The 12,012-nt window shown below is 35.3% G+C and overlaps 2 protein-coding genes across 3 annotated transcripts; one reads left to right on the forward strand and one right to left on the reverse strand.

Annotated features, from left to right (window-relative positions):
* Positions 1-1,559: 1,559 nt before the first annotated feature.
* Positions 1,560-3,784, forward strand: LOC122088241. Its single transcript, XM_042657433.1, has 3 exons — positions 1,560-2,159; positions 2,964-3,228; positions 3,417-3,784. Exons 2-3 carry the CDS (start codon positions 3,117-3,119, stop codon positions 3,644-3,646), a joined length of 342 nt encoding a protein of 113 aa, XP_042513367.1. The 5' UTR covers positions 1,560-2,159; positions 2,964-3,116; the 3' UTR covers positions 3,647-3,784.
* A 513-nt stretch (positions 3,785-4,297) lies between these two features.
* LOC122088242 lies at positions 4,298-7,817 on the reverse strand. 2 transcript variants are annotated; one of them, XM_042657435.1, is made up of 5 exons: positions 7,620-7,817; positions 6,053-6,095; positions 5,856-5,947; positions 5,626-5,760; positions 4,298-4,581 (listed from the first exon to the last, which is right to left on the reverse strand). In XM_042657435.1, exons 1-4 carry the CDS (start codon positions 7,689-7,691, stop codon positions 5,653-5,655), a joined length of 315 nt encoding a protein of 104 aa, XP_042513369.1. In that variant the 5' UTR covers positions 7,692-7,817; the 3' UTR covers positions 4,298-4,581; positions 5,626-5,652. The 2 variants fall into 2 exon arrangements, with proteins under 2 accessions (XP_042513369.1, XP_042513368.1); XM_042657434.1 differs by having other exon boundaries at positions 5,626-5,769; positions 7,620-7,809.
* Positions 7,818-12,012: the final 4,195 nt, after the last annotated feature.

Consider the following 12,012-nt stretch of genomic DNA (forward strand, 5'->3'; position numbering starts at 1 on the left):
CAACATACATCAGTGTTGGACAAGTTAGCACAACAAATTAAAGAGTCAAACAAATCAACCGTGGTGATCATGCTATCACCCGACCCTATATCAAGGCCATGTCAGACCTCCATAAGTGACTTGGTGAGGAGCATGATAGGTAGTGGTATGTACATTTCCTTTTTCTTTCAAAAAATGACCTCCTTTTAATACATCATGACCTACCACGTGGCTAATATGGTTAGATATATGTCATAAAAAATCACTAACCCTAGATCAATATCACTGTTGATTTATAATTGGAAAATTAGATTTTGACTCCGATTGAGTTAAAATTTTGCAAAACCTGATCAAGACTTAAGTCGTAGACTCAGCCAGAGTAAAAGAATAACAAGAATTGAATGGTTAATATTCTTCTACCAAAAAAAATGGTTAATATTCAAATTCCTTCCATCGGTTCCCTCTTTCCTTCCCCTACCCACTTCCTTCCTTTTTCACAGAACTCTCCTTCTCTTCATTGTGCTTTTTCAAGTGACACTTCGTTTTCCAAACACAGCTAAGCAAAGTGCAATTAATGCTCTTTTAATTCTGTTCCAATTTGTGATGGTTTCTCTATTCTCAAGATACCAATTCTACCAAAAAATAAAAAAAAAACGACATACCAATGTCTCTCCTCGGGGCAGGTGGTCATTTCCATACTTATTGTGTTTGGCCTTCTATTTTCCTTTTATATTTTTTACTAATTTATTTATATATATATATATATATTTATTTTTATTTTTATTTTTTTTTGAGAAAAGAAGTGACTCGCTTTGATCAAGTTTGACTTTCTTAAATCACTAAGGTATTGAATGAGATGAGTTGAGTAGAAAAACCTTTGTTTTCCAACTATGTTGTTGATAGCAAAATAAGCATGGAAGTGGTGTCGAAATTACGAGGATACATTTTCATATTTTAGTATATTCATCTTCCTCTTATGGTGATTTTGTAAACTTGTGAAAGTTTAGATCAAATATAGAACCATCTTCTTAATTATACTAGGTAAAAGTTTTACTTGTGAGATGGATAAAGGATCCTCTTTCAAAAAATGACGAGTCAAGTCAAGAAAAACTTAATTTTCCATCTATGCTTTGATGGCAAAATAAGTATGGAAGTGATTTCAAAATTACAAAGATATCTTTTCATATTTTAGTATATTCATCTTCCTCTTATGGTAATTTTGAAATATTGTGAAAGTTTAGTTCTAACATAGAACCATCTTCTTTATCATTCTAAGTAAAAATTGTACGTTTGAGATACATGGTTTAAGATCCCATGATTTAGGATATTGAAATCATTCTTGGGATCGGCCAAGGCTGATACCAACTTGATCCTAATCCAAATCGGCAGCCCAGATTGTACAGAAATAACCCTAGTTGTTATTAAAAATACTGATTTTTTTTTTTTTTTTTTTTACCTTTTTACTTTTCATCTGTACAGCCAATGATATGGTATCAGACAAGAATTTGTATCGGATAGGGTCGATACCAATCCAATTCCTTCATATGAATCCACCTCTTGCACACAGAAAAGAAAGGGAAAAAATTTTGTCTTAGGAAGAAGGTTCTCTAAGTAGGCACGCAAAAGAGCGCACAAATAAGGTATGACAAAATGGTTCCCTTCATGCGAGGGCAATGATATCAATTCATATGAAAGAGGAGAGAAGTAGAGAAGGGGTGCTAGCCTATCATCTGCTGTGGCTCAGAGAACCTTTTCCCACCAAGACCAGTTACTGTTCCACCAGTGATCCAATCTAATCCCAAAAAGATCCGAAAAAAAGTATTGAGAGAGAGACAAACTTTCATGTATATGGAACTGCAAGACGCTGCCTAAAATATGCAGAGTGGTCACTGGGTTTACTTGGAAGGGAATTCTCTGATCAAAATTTTGTTTTTTAGCTGTGTGGATTCACGCGACCTCCCGCATCAAATGCCATTATAATGCATGCTCACATCTCACAAGAAGTTGGTGAAGTGATTAACTGTGAAGTCAAGCAGTGAGTTTTTAGTTGCAGAATCATAGATGTATTGAACCTTCTACGGTCCGTTGAGAGAAAAGGAAGAAATAAAATACCAGAGAAAATCAAAGAGTAGTTAACTTGCAACTGCGGCTTCATCTTCCCAAGTCCCACCCCATTTAAGGTATGTACATGTTCATTCCTCTTAAGCTTCACAATGGTTTTCAAAATCTTTCATTGTATCTTCTTCCTGCTGCCCAAGAAAGGTTTCTATCTTGCAGTTACCTCCAGGTGCTATGCTCTTTGATATCCTTGTTTTCTGGTCTTTCCAAGGGAGTTGGACCTTGTTCAGATGCTGTTGGATTAGAATCTTCCCTCTCAATCTGGTGCATGAAAAGATTCTAATTGGATGGTTCTAGGATAAGGTTCATGACCTCCTTCACAAAGACCTTCCTCCCGAGTTCCATTTCCTACGTAATGTAACTCCTAACTCGTAACTCCTAACTCCTAACTCCTAACTATAGATCTGTCATTCACATCATCATATGGGTATGGTGCATGACTTGTACAAACTGGACCTACAAGCACATAAATGATGCATAGATATAGATAGATTTTTCCTGATATGACTTGTGAGGATAACCAGACAAGAAAGAAGAAAAGCCATAGCAGTGTTGAGATCACCTGATATATACTATTGAGTCTGTGACCCACCAAACCAAGTATCTACCTTCCTGTTCTCTGTCCATGAATGATTGTTCACAAGGGTTCAGTTGAATCATGTAAATGCAAAAGTGATGGCTAAGGCAGTTGAAGGCAGTACAGGACCTGCAGGTTTCACCATTGAAGGAATTTCTGTAATCTTGAGCTGCATTCCATTTCTGGGTCTGGTTTAGTGAGGCCTTAAAAGGCACCCCCTGCAAGTGAAAATGATGAGAAGCCTGACCCATTTCCACTTGGTTTCATTTCTTTCTTGTTGGATCTGCAGCTTCAGAGTTCAGGACTTGTCTTGACTAGTTCAGGAAGCATGTATGACAAGTCTAGAACTTAAAAACACTATAGGATCATCAGGATCAGGTTTTTATAAGCCACCACCAGCCAAGAGGACGAGGTGGAGTAACAAAGTTATTAATTTAACAAGATGAATTTACTGCTGAAATATGTACCTGTTCCTCCCAGGACCATCAGAGGTTGGGACATCATGGAGGGTGGCAGTTCATTCAAGGAAGTTGGCACTTCAGTCAGTCCTGAAGGTCTCTCTCTTTCTCTAATCATATGTTTATTATCTTGTTTGATTGCACAATCAAAGAAAAGCCCTTTAACATTGTCTTCTACCTTTTCTCACGTTCATCATCATCATCATCATCATCATCATCATCCTTGTGTGGTTATTTTAGTCGTTGTTTGGGACAACTGGTAAATCGCTATCTCTGTTATACAGGACAATCAACCAGAAAAATGTCCGCATTGGAAACACTACACCAAATGTACATGGAGAAGTCATCAAAGGTTCAAGAACTAAAGACTGAAATTGAGTTGGTGAAGCATCAATTGGAGAAGGATATTCCAGATGAACGTGAGAAGGGTTTCAAAGCATTAAGCAAAAAATATGACAGGCTGAGGACTGAGTACAATGCATTACTGCCCAAGAAGGGGGAACCAGGGAAATAACTGTTTATGTAAGTAGTGGAACTTAAAACAGCACTCTTTTAGTAGGAGATACAGCAAAATTTATCCAACTAGCTTTCTGCAACTCCTTGTTATCCTCACTTTATATGTTCACGTATAATCACTGTTTCAAGAATTGGGATAGGATCGGCCTATATGGATTGGATTCTGGCAAATCCAGCTCAGCCGATTCCTTTCTGAAAACTAGGGTTAGGATATGTTTTTCTGAATGCAAAATCCAAATCTTGATTTCAGGTTTTTAGACTGTGTATAATACAATATGACAAGTAAAAATCAGTCAGTACCAATATGCCATTTAAGGGATTGGTTAACAATGGCACTCAAAATTTTCATCAAGCCAAACACCAAAAACAACTGTCTACTCCATGCAAACTGCAATTAAAATTTCACCACTTTGGAGACAACAAGAAGAACCCTATATAAAAAGACCTTGTGATAATAAAGAAAATAAATTAGACATACTAGAATATAATGTCAAGTCATCGAATCACTAATGCTAATCAAAATGACTGGTCATTTACCAGCTACCTTAATTACACTGGTAAAAAACAGGATAATCTTTTAGCATTAGAAACAGGATACGTGTCAGCACGATTTCCCAAAGTCAATATCATCACATGAATGGGAAGACAATTTCCAAACAAGATATGCTATATTGGAAAGTATAAAGTTATCAGTTATCTCTACAATATATGTGTTGTTTCAACCAACAGAAGATTAATAGGATTAGTTCAACCATTGACCTATAAATACAAGCAACTATGGAGATAAATGGGCATAGATATCATAATAAGACAATAAATGGACATAGATTCATGGGATATTTTGTCCAACTGATGCTGTGGCAGAATTCTCAGTCAAGTATATCTTCTTCCTATTTCAACATCTTCTACGCAAATGCTTCAAGAATCAGAAACCTGGAGAAACCAAAGGAATCGTGTGAAAGCAGGATTAACTAACCATGTGCAGTGACCAATAATGTATAAACCTATGAAGGAAATGTAGAGAACCAGCTTATTTCCAAATTACAACACAAAGAAGTCCTAGATGTATTGTAAAAAAAAGAGGGCTAGAGAATATGGTATACTTGAAATGAAATAACATTTTGAAGTGTGCATCAGCCACTAAATACTCATAGCTCTAAGCCTTGAAGTCATCCTGATTATTTAATCAATAAACTAAAGGTTAGAGCATTAGCTTGCCAGCACCCAAGCCAATAAGAGCAAGCGTATGGGCATTGATGAGGAGGAACTCAGTGGTCATTTGGAACCACTTGTGTCTGGGTGCAGGGGTGCTCCTGGACAGAGAACACGTTCCCTATAATTATACTACTGACAACCTAATATGAGAAAGCCAACATATAATAAACAAAGCGGAGGATATAATATTAGCATATTCATAAAAAACAAAGCAATAAATATCAATCAACATAAACTCGTAAAGTGTCAACAAGACATGTTGTCACCTTAGACCAAAGAAAGAGCCTGGACGCTTAGGTGGTACCTTGGCGACACTTTGACAACTATGTTTCCTATGGGTTTTTTCCAGTGAATTGTTTCACATGCGGACATGCAATGCACAGGGTTTCCATAAGCGTGTGGAACAAAATTTCTTTGTTTTCCAATAGTTTTCATGGGAACAAATTGGACTAGATCGTAGGCTACATTAACAATAAGGCTGATCAGATAACTAGACTTTTTTCAATCAATTATCTAAAAATTTTATGCCAAACATAGGCTTAACAACTTGCATAAAGATTTTGGACTGAGATTCATCACTGAGCAAAAGATGAAGTGGCCAGTGTGTCGAGCCCTTGTAAGAAGTCAAACTAAGCCGCCATGAGGAAACTTCCACAGACAATAAAATCAATTGATGGGGGTAAATTTCAGATATGAAACCTTAAAAATATCATGGGCTTCCCATAACTGGTTAGCAATGATAAACAAAGTAAGATTGCATACCTCATTCAGTTCTTTCCCTATAAATCCTCATCTAGTTTGATTCTCCAACTTGCGATTTGCCTCTGTCAATGCTCGAACCAAATGGGTTATTCGATATTGGAGCTTTACATTTTCAGCAGCAAGCTTTCGAACCTCCTGGGAAGCCTACGGATTAAGGACAAAAGCTAACCATTCCCTTCATGGATTGTCAAATACAGAAGGAAAAAATAAATACAAAGAATCATCCTCACTTGCTCGCGCTCTAGTGCTGCCACAGCCTTTGCATCATCTAGCTTTTTTTGGAGCTGACTTACAATATTTGACATATCTTCCTTCACAGCATCTGGATTGCCAATAAAATTAGATAAGTGCTTTTATCAGTATCATAAATATTCTTTATATAAGTTCCAGACAGAAATCTTGTAACAAGTATATGAGAGAGGCTAACTGTTCTTGGGGGCAAGCAAGGCTTCAAGTCTTGATAGACGTCCCTATAGTAAAAGATAAACTCTAATTAGCAGGGCACCAGCTGAATTGTCCACACAATAATCATCATACAATCCAGCTATAATGGCATCTCAGTAGTTATATTACAATGTTGAATAAAGAGAAGCAACGAGAATTAGGACTGAAAATAAAATGTGAATTTCATTTGTCCGTAATATAAAAATTAGCAGCAGCGAATTGCAAATACAAGCTCCTAAAAATATTGAAAATTTCCTTTGAAAAAGAATGGAAGAATCAGAACTTTTGATGGGATCCTAGTTCAGTCTTTGCAACAGAATTAGAATCCTCAACATAGAAGATCGCAAGGAGGAGAGAACACAACTAGAATTGAGCAATTTTAATACCAAAGGATGATGTAAGAAAGAGATAAGGGGAGATTCATTGATTCATAGTCCTAGTTATCTCCCTTTGTCTCAGGTGGCTGATTTCTGCCACCCTCTCCCTCTCCCCAATTCCTTTTCTACTAGTCCTAGTTATCTCCCTTTTGGCTTAAATTATAGCCTCAACCCCAATGGAGATTCATCGATTAAAAGTGAGGCACTGAGGACACACTCTTTGGAGATTCATAGTGACTTAGAACTTGATCATGGTGCTCCAACTCACAGACAACAAAGGAAGGCAGTAACTTATCATGTATCTTTTATTAAATTTTCATGAATCCTAGAATGAATTTTATGCACTTGTTTTGGGAAATTTTCATCATTTAAGGCTGTCTCAAACCCAAATTCACTTAATTCTTGGACTTATATTAGATTTCCCAAACCTGTCCTGCACCACACGTAAGGTGCATAACAGAAGTATGCATCCATTATACATGATGGAGTTATGTGAACTAAGGCTTTCTATACCACATGCAGGCCTCAAGCTCTCAGGCATATATGTGCTCAACCCACACCATAAAGATGAAGAGTTTATCTAAAAAAAAAAAAAAAAGGTTCTCACTTCCTTAGTTTTATATGTCTGATGTAACTTGGAGTTTGGATGCATCACCTAATTCCATGACATACTTTCATGTACAACTTTAACAGATATTGGGTGCTGCTACATTAATGATGCTTATACAAAGTACCACTCCAATTCTCCAAAGGTGCAAAAAATGTAGATATGGAAGGCCACCATCTGAACACCCATACGATAGTAAAAATGCTAGGATTCAATGAAGACAAGAAGGGAGTAGGTTGTAGTAGCAAGGAAAGACATGAAGACTTATGAATCAACACAATCGGAATAGGCCCTAAAAACGGAAAATTGGACGAAACAGATTCCGTGTAGCCAATCTAAGTAGTTGGGATGATGCGTACTTGATCAGGTTCAGTAAACAACTTGTAATACCATGTAGTATCAACTTTTCGAATACAAAGTCTGCGACGACCCGTACAACCAAATCTATATCCCACTCTCTCGATTAAAGGAGAAACACTAGTTGTCCTCCTTTGAAACCCAGAAAGCCCTAAAACCATACCGATTCACAGGGGAAAAAAATTTCGAAGATTGAAGTATTCACTAACCTCTGCTTCAGAGGCTCTTTCACTGAAGGGCTTCAGAAACTCCTGCAAGTGTGAATCTCCAGAATCCGCCATTGTCGGGACTCGGGACCCCCTCACTTACCAGAATACAGAGAGGACGGCGGAATCAACACAGGACGACTTGATGGCTTTCAGTGGCAATCACGAAAGTACGGCTACACCATGGGCTGGGATAGCTCCGATGTGGTTTAGGCCACGTGTACGGTCCAGGTAGGTTAAATCGTTTTATGAAGTGGCTTCGAAATTCCTATTGGACAGCAGCCACTTCCATAGTTCTAAAAATGGATCGTATCGGTCAGTATCCGCCGAATCTGAACGATATCGGCTTTCACCGATCCTTGACCTTTCCATTTCCGAATCCCGATACACTGGTACGGTGTAAGGTGGATATGTAATAAAATTTTGATTTTTTATTGAAATGACCGTAAATCTATAGAACACGAATTGGTCCAAATCGAAACAAGTAGGTATCAGAATGATAGGGTGTCAATCGGTGCGGTTTTAGTTATTTGGTTCGGTTTATATTCTGATAAGGTGAATTCACACCGCATCGGATAAGAATAAGGTGAAATCATAATCATTTTCATCCGATTTCAATTTTAGTAGTTTTAATCGGTTTTTGTTATTAGGTTCATAATTGGTTTACATGCGGCTAATAGTGTTATTTTATAAAATGGTTTGCATTCTACCATAAGTGTGAATCCAACATATGCTAAACTTCCTAGAAAGTCAAAACAATATACTTTTATTTTGCTAAGGACAATATACTTTCTATGTAATAGACTACATATATGATAACTAATTATATATGGTCATAGAAATTAGTAAATCAAGAGTTGTGATTGTGTGAAAATGAAACTCCCTTCTCGCTTCTCGGTTAATATATATATATATATATATTTTAGTAGAGACCCATTGAAATTCAATACACTTTAAATCTTTAATACTAGGTGTCAGTTAACCATCAGTTTTTAGGTTTTGAACTGAACCAAACAAGAATTGTGGCCTATAAAACCAAAACCAGATCAATTTACTACGGTTCAATTCCGTCATAACCAGTCAGTTTCGATTTCGATTTCTGTAAATATTTTCGGTTATATTTTGACACGCTTACAGAAAGGTATTGGCCTATTGACTGATCTCGAGTGTTAGAAAAGTGACTAACTTAGATATAAGAAAAAAAAAAAAACTGAATTTATCAAATCAAATAAATATATTTCCTCCTTTTTTTGGTAGAACAATTCGAATAAATTCGATACAGTTTTGTTTTTGAAAAATGATTTTATTTGGTTGGATTTGATTTTAATAGCGTATCAGAGTAAAAATCATCAATTTGAATCGAATCAAAAATTTTTTTTTTCTTTTTAGTAGAATCGAATCAAATAAAATGTAACCAACATATATCGAACCAAACCTAAACATATTAAATCGTACAATCATATGTCTTCATTGAGTTGTCTTAATTACGTGCCATGACTTTCTTTGTGGAGTTGTGTAAAAAGGGTAGCAATGTATCAGTTTTAATATTGTGAGGCTGTATTTTTATTATACTGCAAATGCTTTCAATTTTTATTTGTTTCATCAGCATGTTATTCCACTTGGACCAATTTTAAATCAAATTGACAAGATTGTAGTTCAATTTTAGTTTGAGGTTATGGAAATTAATTTTGCAATTTTGGCTTATAAATATCATATCCAAAATCGAAATCGAAACAATTGACACCCTTACCTGAAATCATTTTATTTTATCAGAAAATGATTAGGAAATCAAAAATATCTTAATTGATGCATCTTTTCTATTATGAGGGTGTGTGGGGACTAAAAAGCCCCATTGACCAAACAATCTCAAGCCTTTGTCCAAGATAAGCTGGTCCAAGATTTTACCAAGGGGAACATAAAATGGATCACTGAGATGAATCCAAATGTTAAAACTAATTAGATCTTGCATTTGATAAGCTCCATTTTATGCTCAATTAATAGTTTGTAACATTTTTTTCTTATATTGTCTCTTAGTTACTCTTTGTTTTGTTGTAAATTTTTTCTTTAAAATTATATTTTATATGAAAATTTTCTTCAATTAATGTAAAATTTTTAATGCCTTTTCACATATTTTATGTTTAAATAAATGGTAAAAGCTCTTATTTTATGGGAAAATAGTTATTTCCTGCCTTTTTATATGAAAACAAATGGAGCTTTAGGCTATGTTTGATTAAGGGTGTCAATTTCAAACCGAAACTGAATTCCGAAATCGAGCCGAATTAATTTGGTTTAAATTCGATTTGAGTATGTGAGTATAGATCTTGGTTCGGCTCGATTTTGGTTTAGGGTGTTTGAACCATCGGTTCGAACCAAAATCAAACTGAATTGCTCTTAAAACAAAAAAAAAATGAAAAAATCCTAGTATTGTTAAAAGAGATTTTTTAGGTGGTAAGTATTTTTTACAATTTATCATCACATATTTACATGCTAAGATAATTTTGGAGTTAGCAATAGCTATAAAGCACATAACTTGAACCCATTATGGCCTTTGGTCCATCATAATCATAGTCCAAAATAGAACCGATTTCATAACCGAATTAAAACTGCATATCATAATCAAATTGGAACCGAAACCGAACCAAGCTGAAAATAGAATCGAATAACCAAAATTGAACCGACTGATACCTTTATGTTTGATAGCCAAGAAAAGAAAATACATGAAAAGAAAAAATTACAAAAATTGTACTATTATCTTGGTTTAGGAAATTCTCATGTATTTGGTATGTCCTCCACCAAGAGAAGATTCAGTTTTTAAATTTCATAATTCACCACAGTCAAGGATTAAAGTATCGGTATCGGTCGTCGTATCGGTGGGTCAAAATTAAGATACGTATCGGAGGGTATCGTATCGTATCAGAGATACACTAAGATACGCTAAAGATACACACATAAATGGATAGGAAACATTTTTTTAAACACTTTTGCATAAAGAATTTGTTGAAAAAAGCTATTGATAACATGTATTATGCATTAACACTAAATTGAGAGTATCGTACTAAGAATTCAAGGTCTGTAGTTGTCCCATAAATGTAAAATCCTTGTTCCCAATCTTCATTTCCACTTTAGTTAGAGAGAAATATGGCTGACAGCAACTTTGGAACAAAAAACCTTCAGAAAATCGTTTTTTTTCTGAAAAATTACCCATATTGGCCATTATATGACCGTAGCGCCGATACGTATCGATACTCATCGATACGTACCGATATATATATCGATACTCACCGATACGTGTTGATATATACCGATACGTACCGATCGATACATACCGATACTCACCGATACGTACCAATACATACCGAAACGTACATTTTACCTCAATTTTATATTTTTCATAGAGTCGTATCGAGGCATGTCGTATCGTATCGATGTGTATTAGTGGTGTATTGATGCATATCGGTATTTATTGTAGGATATATATCGATACGAAATGATTTAAAAAATTCAATGTATCGTATCGGTGTGTATCGTATCGACCGACTAAATTTAAGATACGTATCGGAGGGTATCGTATCGGTATCGGAGATACTTAAAACCATGACCACAGTTTTCTTTTACTAGCAAACAAAAAAGTCTTTCCTAAATTACAAGAAAACATAAGAACATAAAAATACTTTTCTTTTCTTTTCTTCTATTGATAGTGTAAGTGACAGAAATTTTTTTATTAATTTTCTTACCATATTATTTTTTTATTTCTTCTTCTCTTGGCTATCAAACACATCCAAGAAAATTTAAACTCTTAATTATGTAGAAGTTCTATCATTTTATTCGACAGGAAGAGTTAATAGGGATCTTGATATCATTTCCTTGGTAGCTTTATTCTATAAAAAAATTGGCTAGCTTTTATGATGCTGTTCGATCCCTTTCTCTAGAAAAGGTCATTTATAAACCTTTATTCCCCTTCCACTTTATCTTTTAATAATTGTAGGGGAGCATAAGCATCATTTTTACATCTTGGAACCCATTTTAAGTCCAGAAGATTATGCATTTGGGAAATTACTATACTTAAAAAGACTGAACATAGCCTAATTAAAGTTACGAAATGGTTGATTACATACGGGTATTTTTGGCTTTTGAATGCAATTTTTCTAAAGGAAATTCCCAGATATAACTTTCTAGAGCAATAACACACAAAAGCAACTTTGGCTCTATCTTGCATTTGCTATAGGGCCAGAGTTCTTTCCAATCCACACAAATGGAAAGGATTTCCACTCTTTATTGTCTTTGGATCGATTCCTAACAAAGGGTACCATCAACTTTGTACGTATTGGATGGATTCCTAGCTTGGGGTTCCATCAACTTCGTATAGGATATGATCATAGTTTTTCTTCACAATGGG

Source organism: Macadamia integrifolia, chromosome 9 (genome assembly GCF_013358625.1).
Source record: "Macadamia integrifolia cultivar HAES 741 chromosome 9, SCU_Mint_v3, whole genome shotgun sequence".
Taxonomy (NCBI): Eukaryota; Viridiplantae; Streptophyta; class Magnoliopsida; order Proteales; family Proteaceae; genus Macadamia; species Macadamia integrifolia.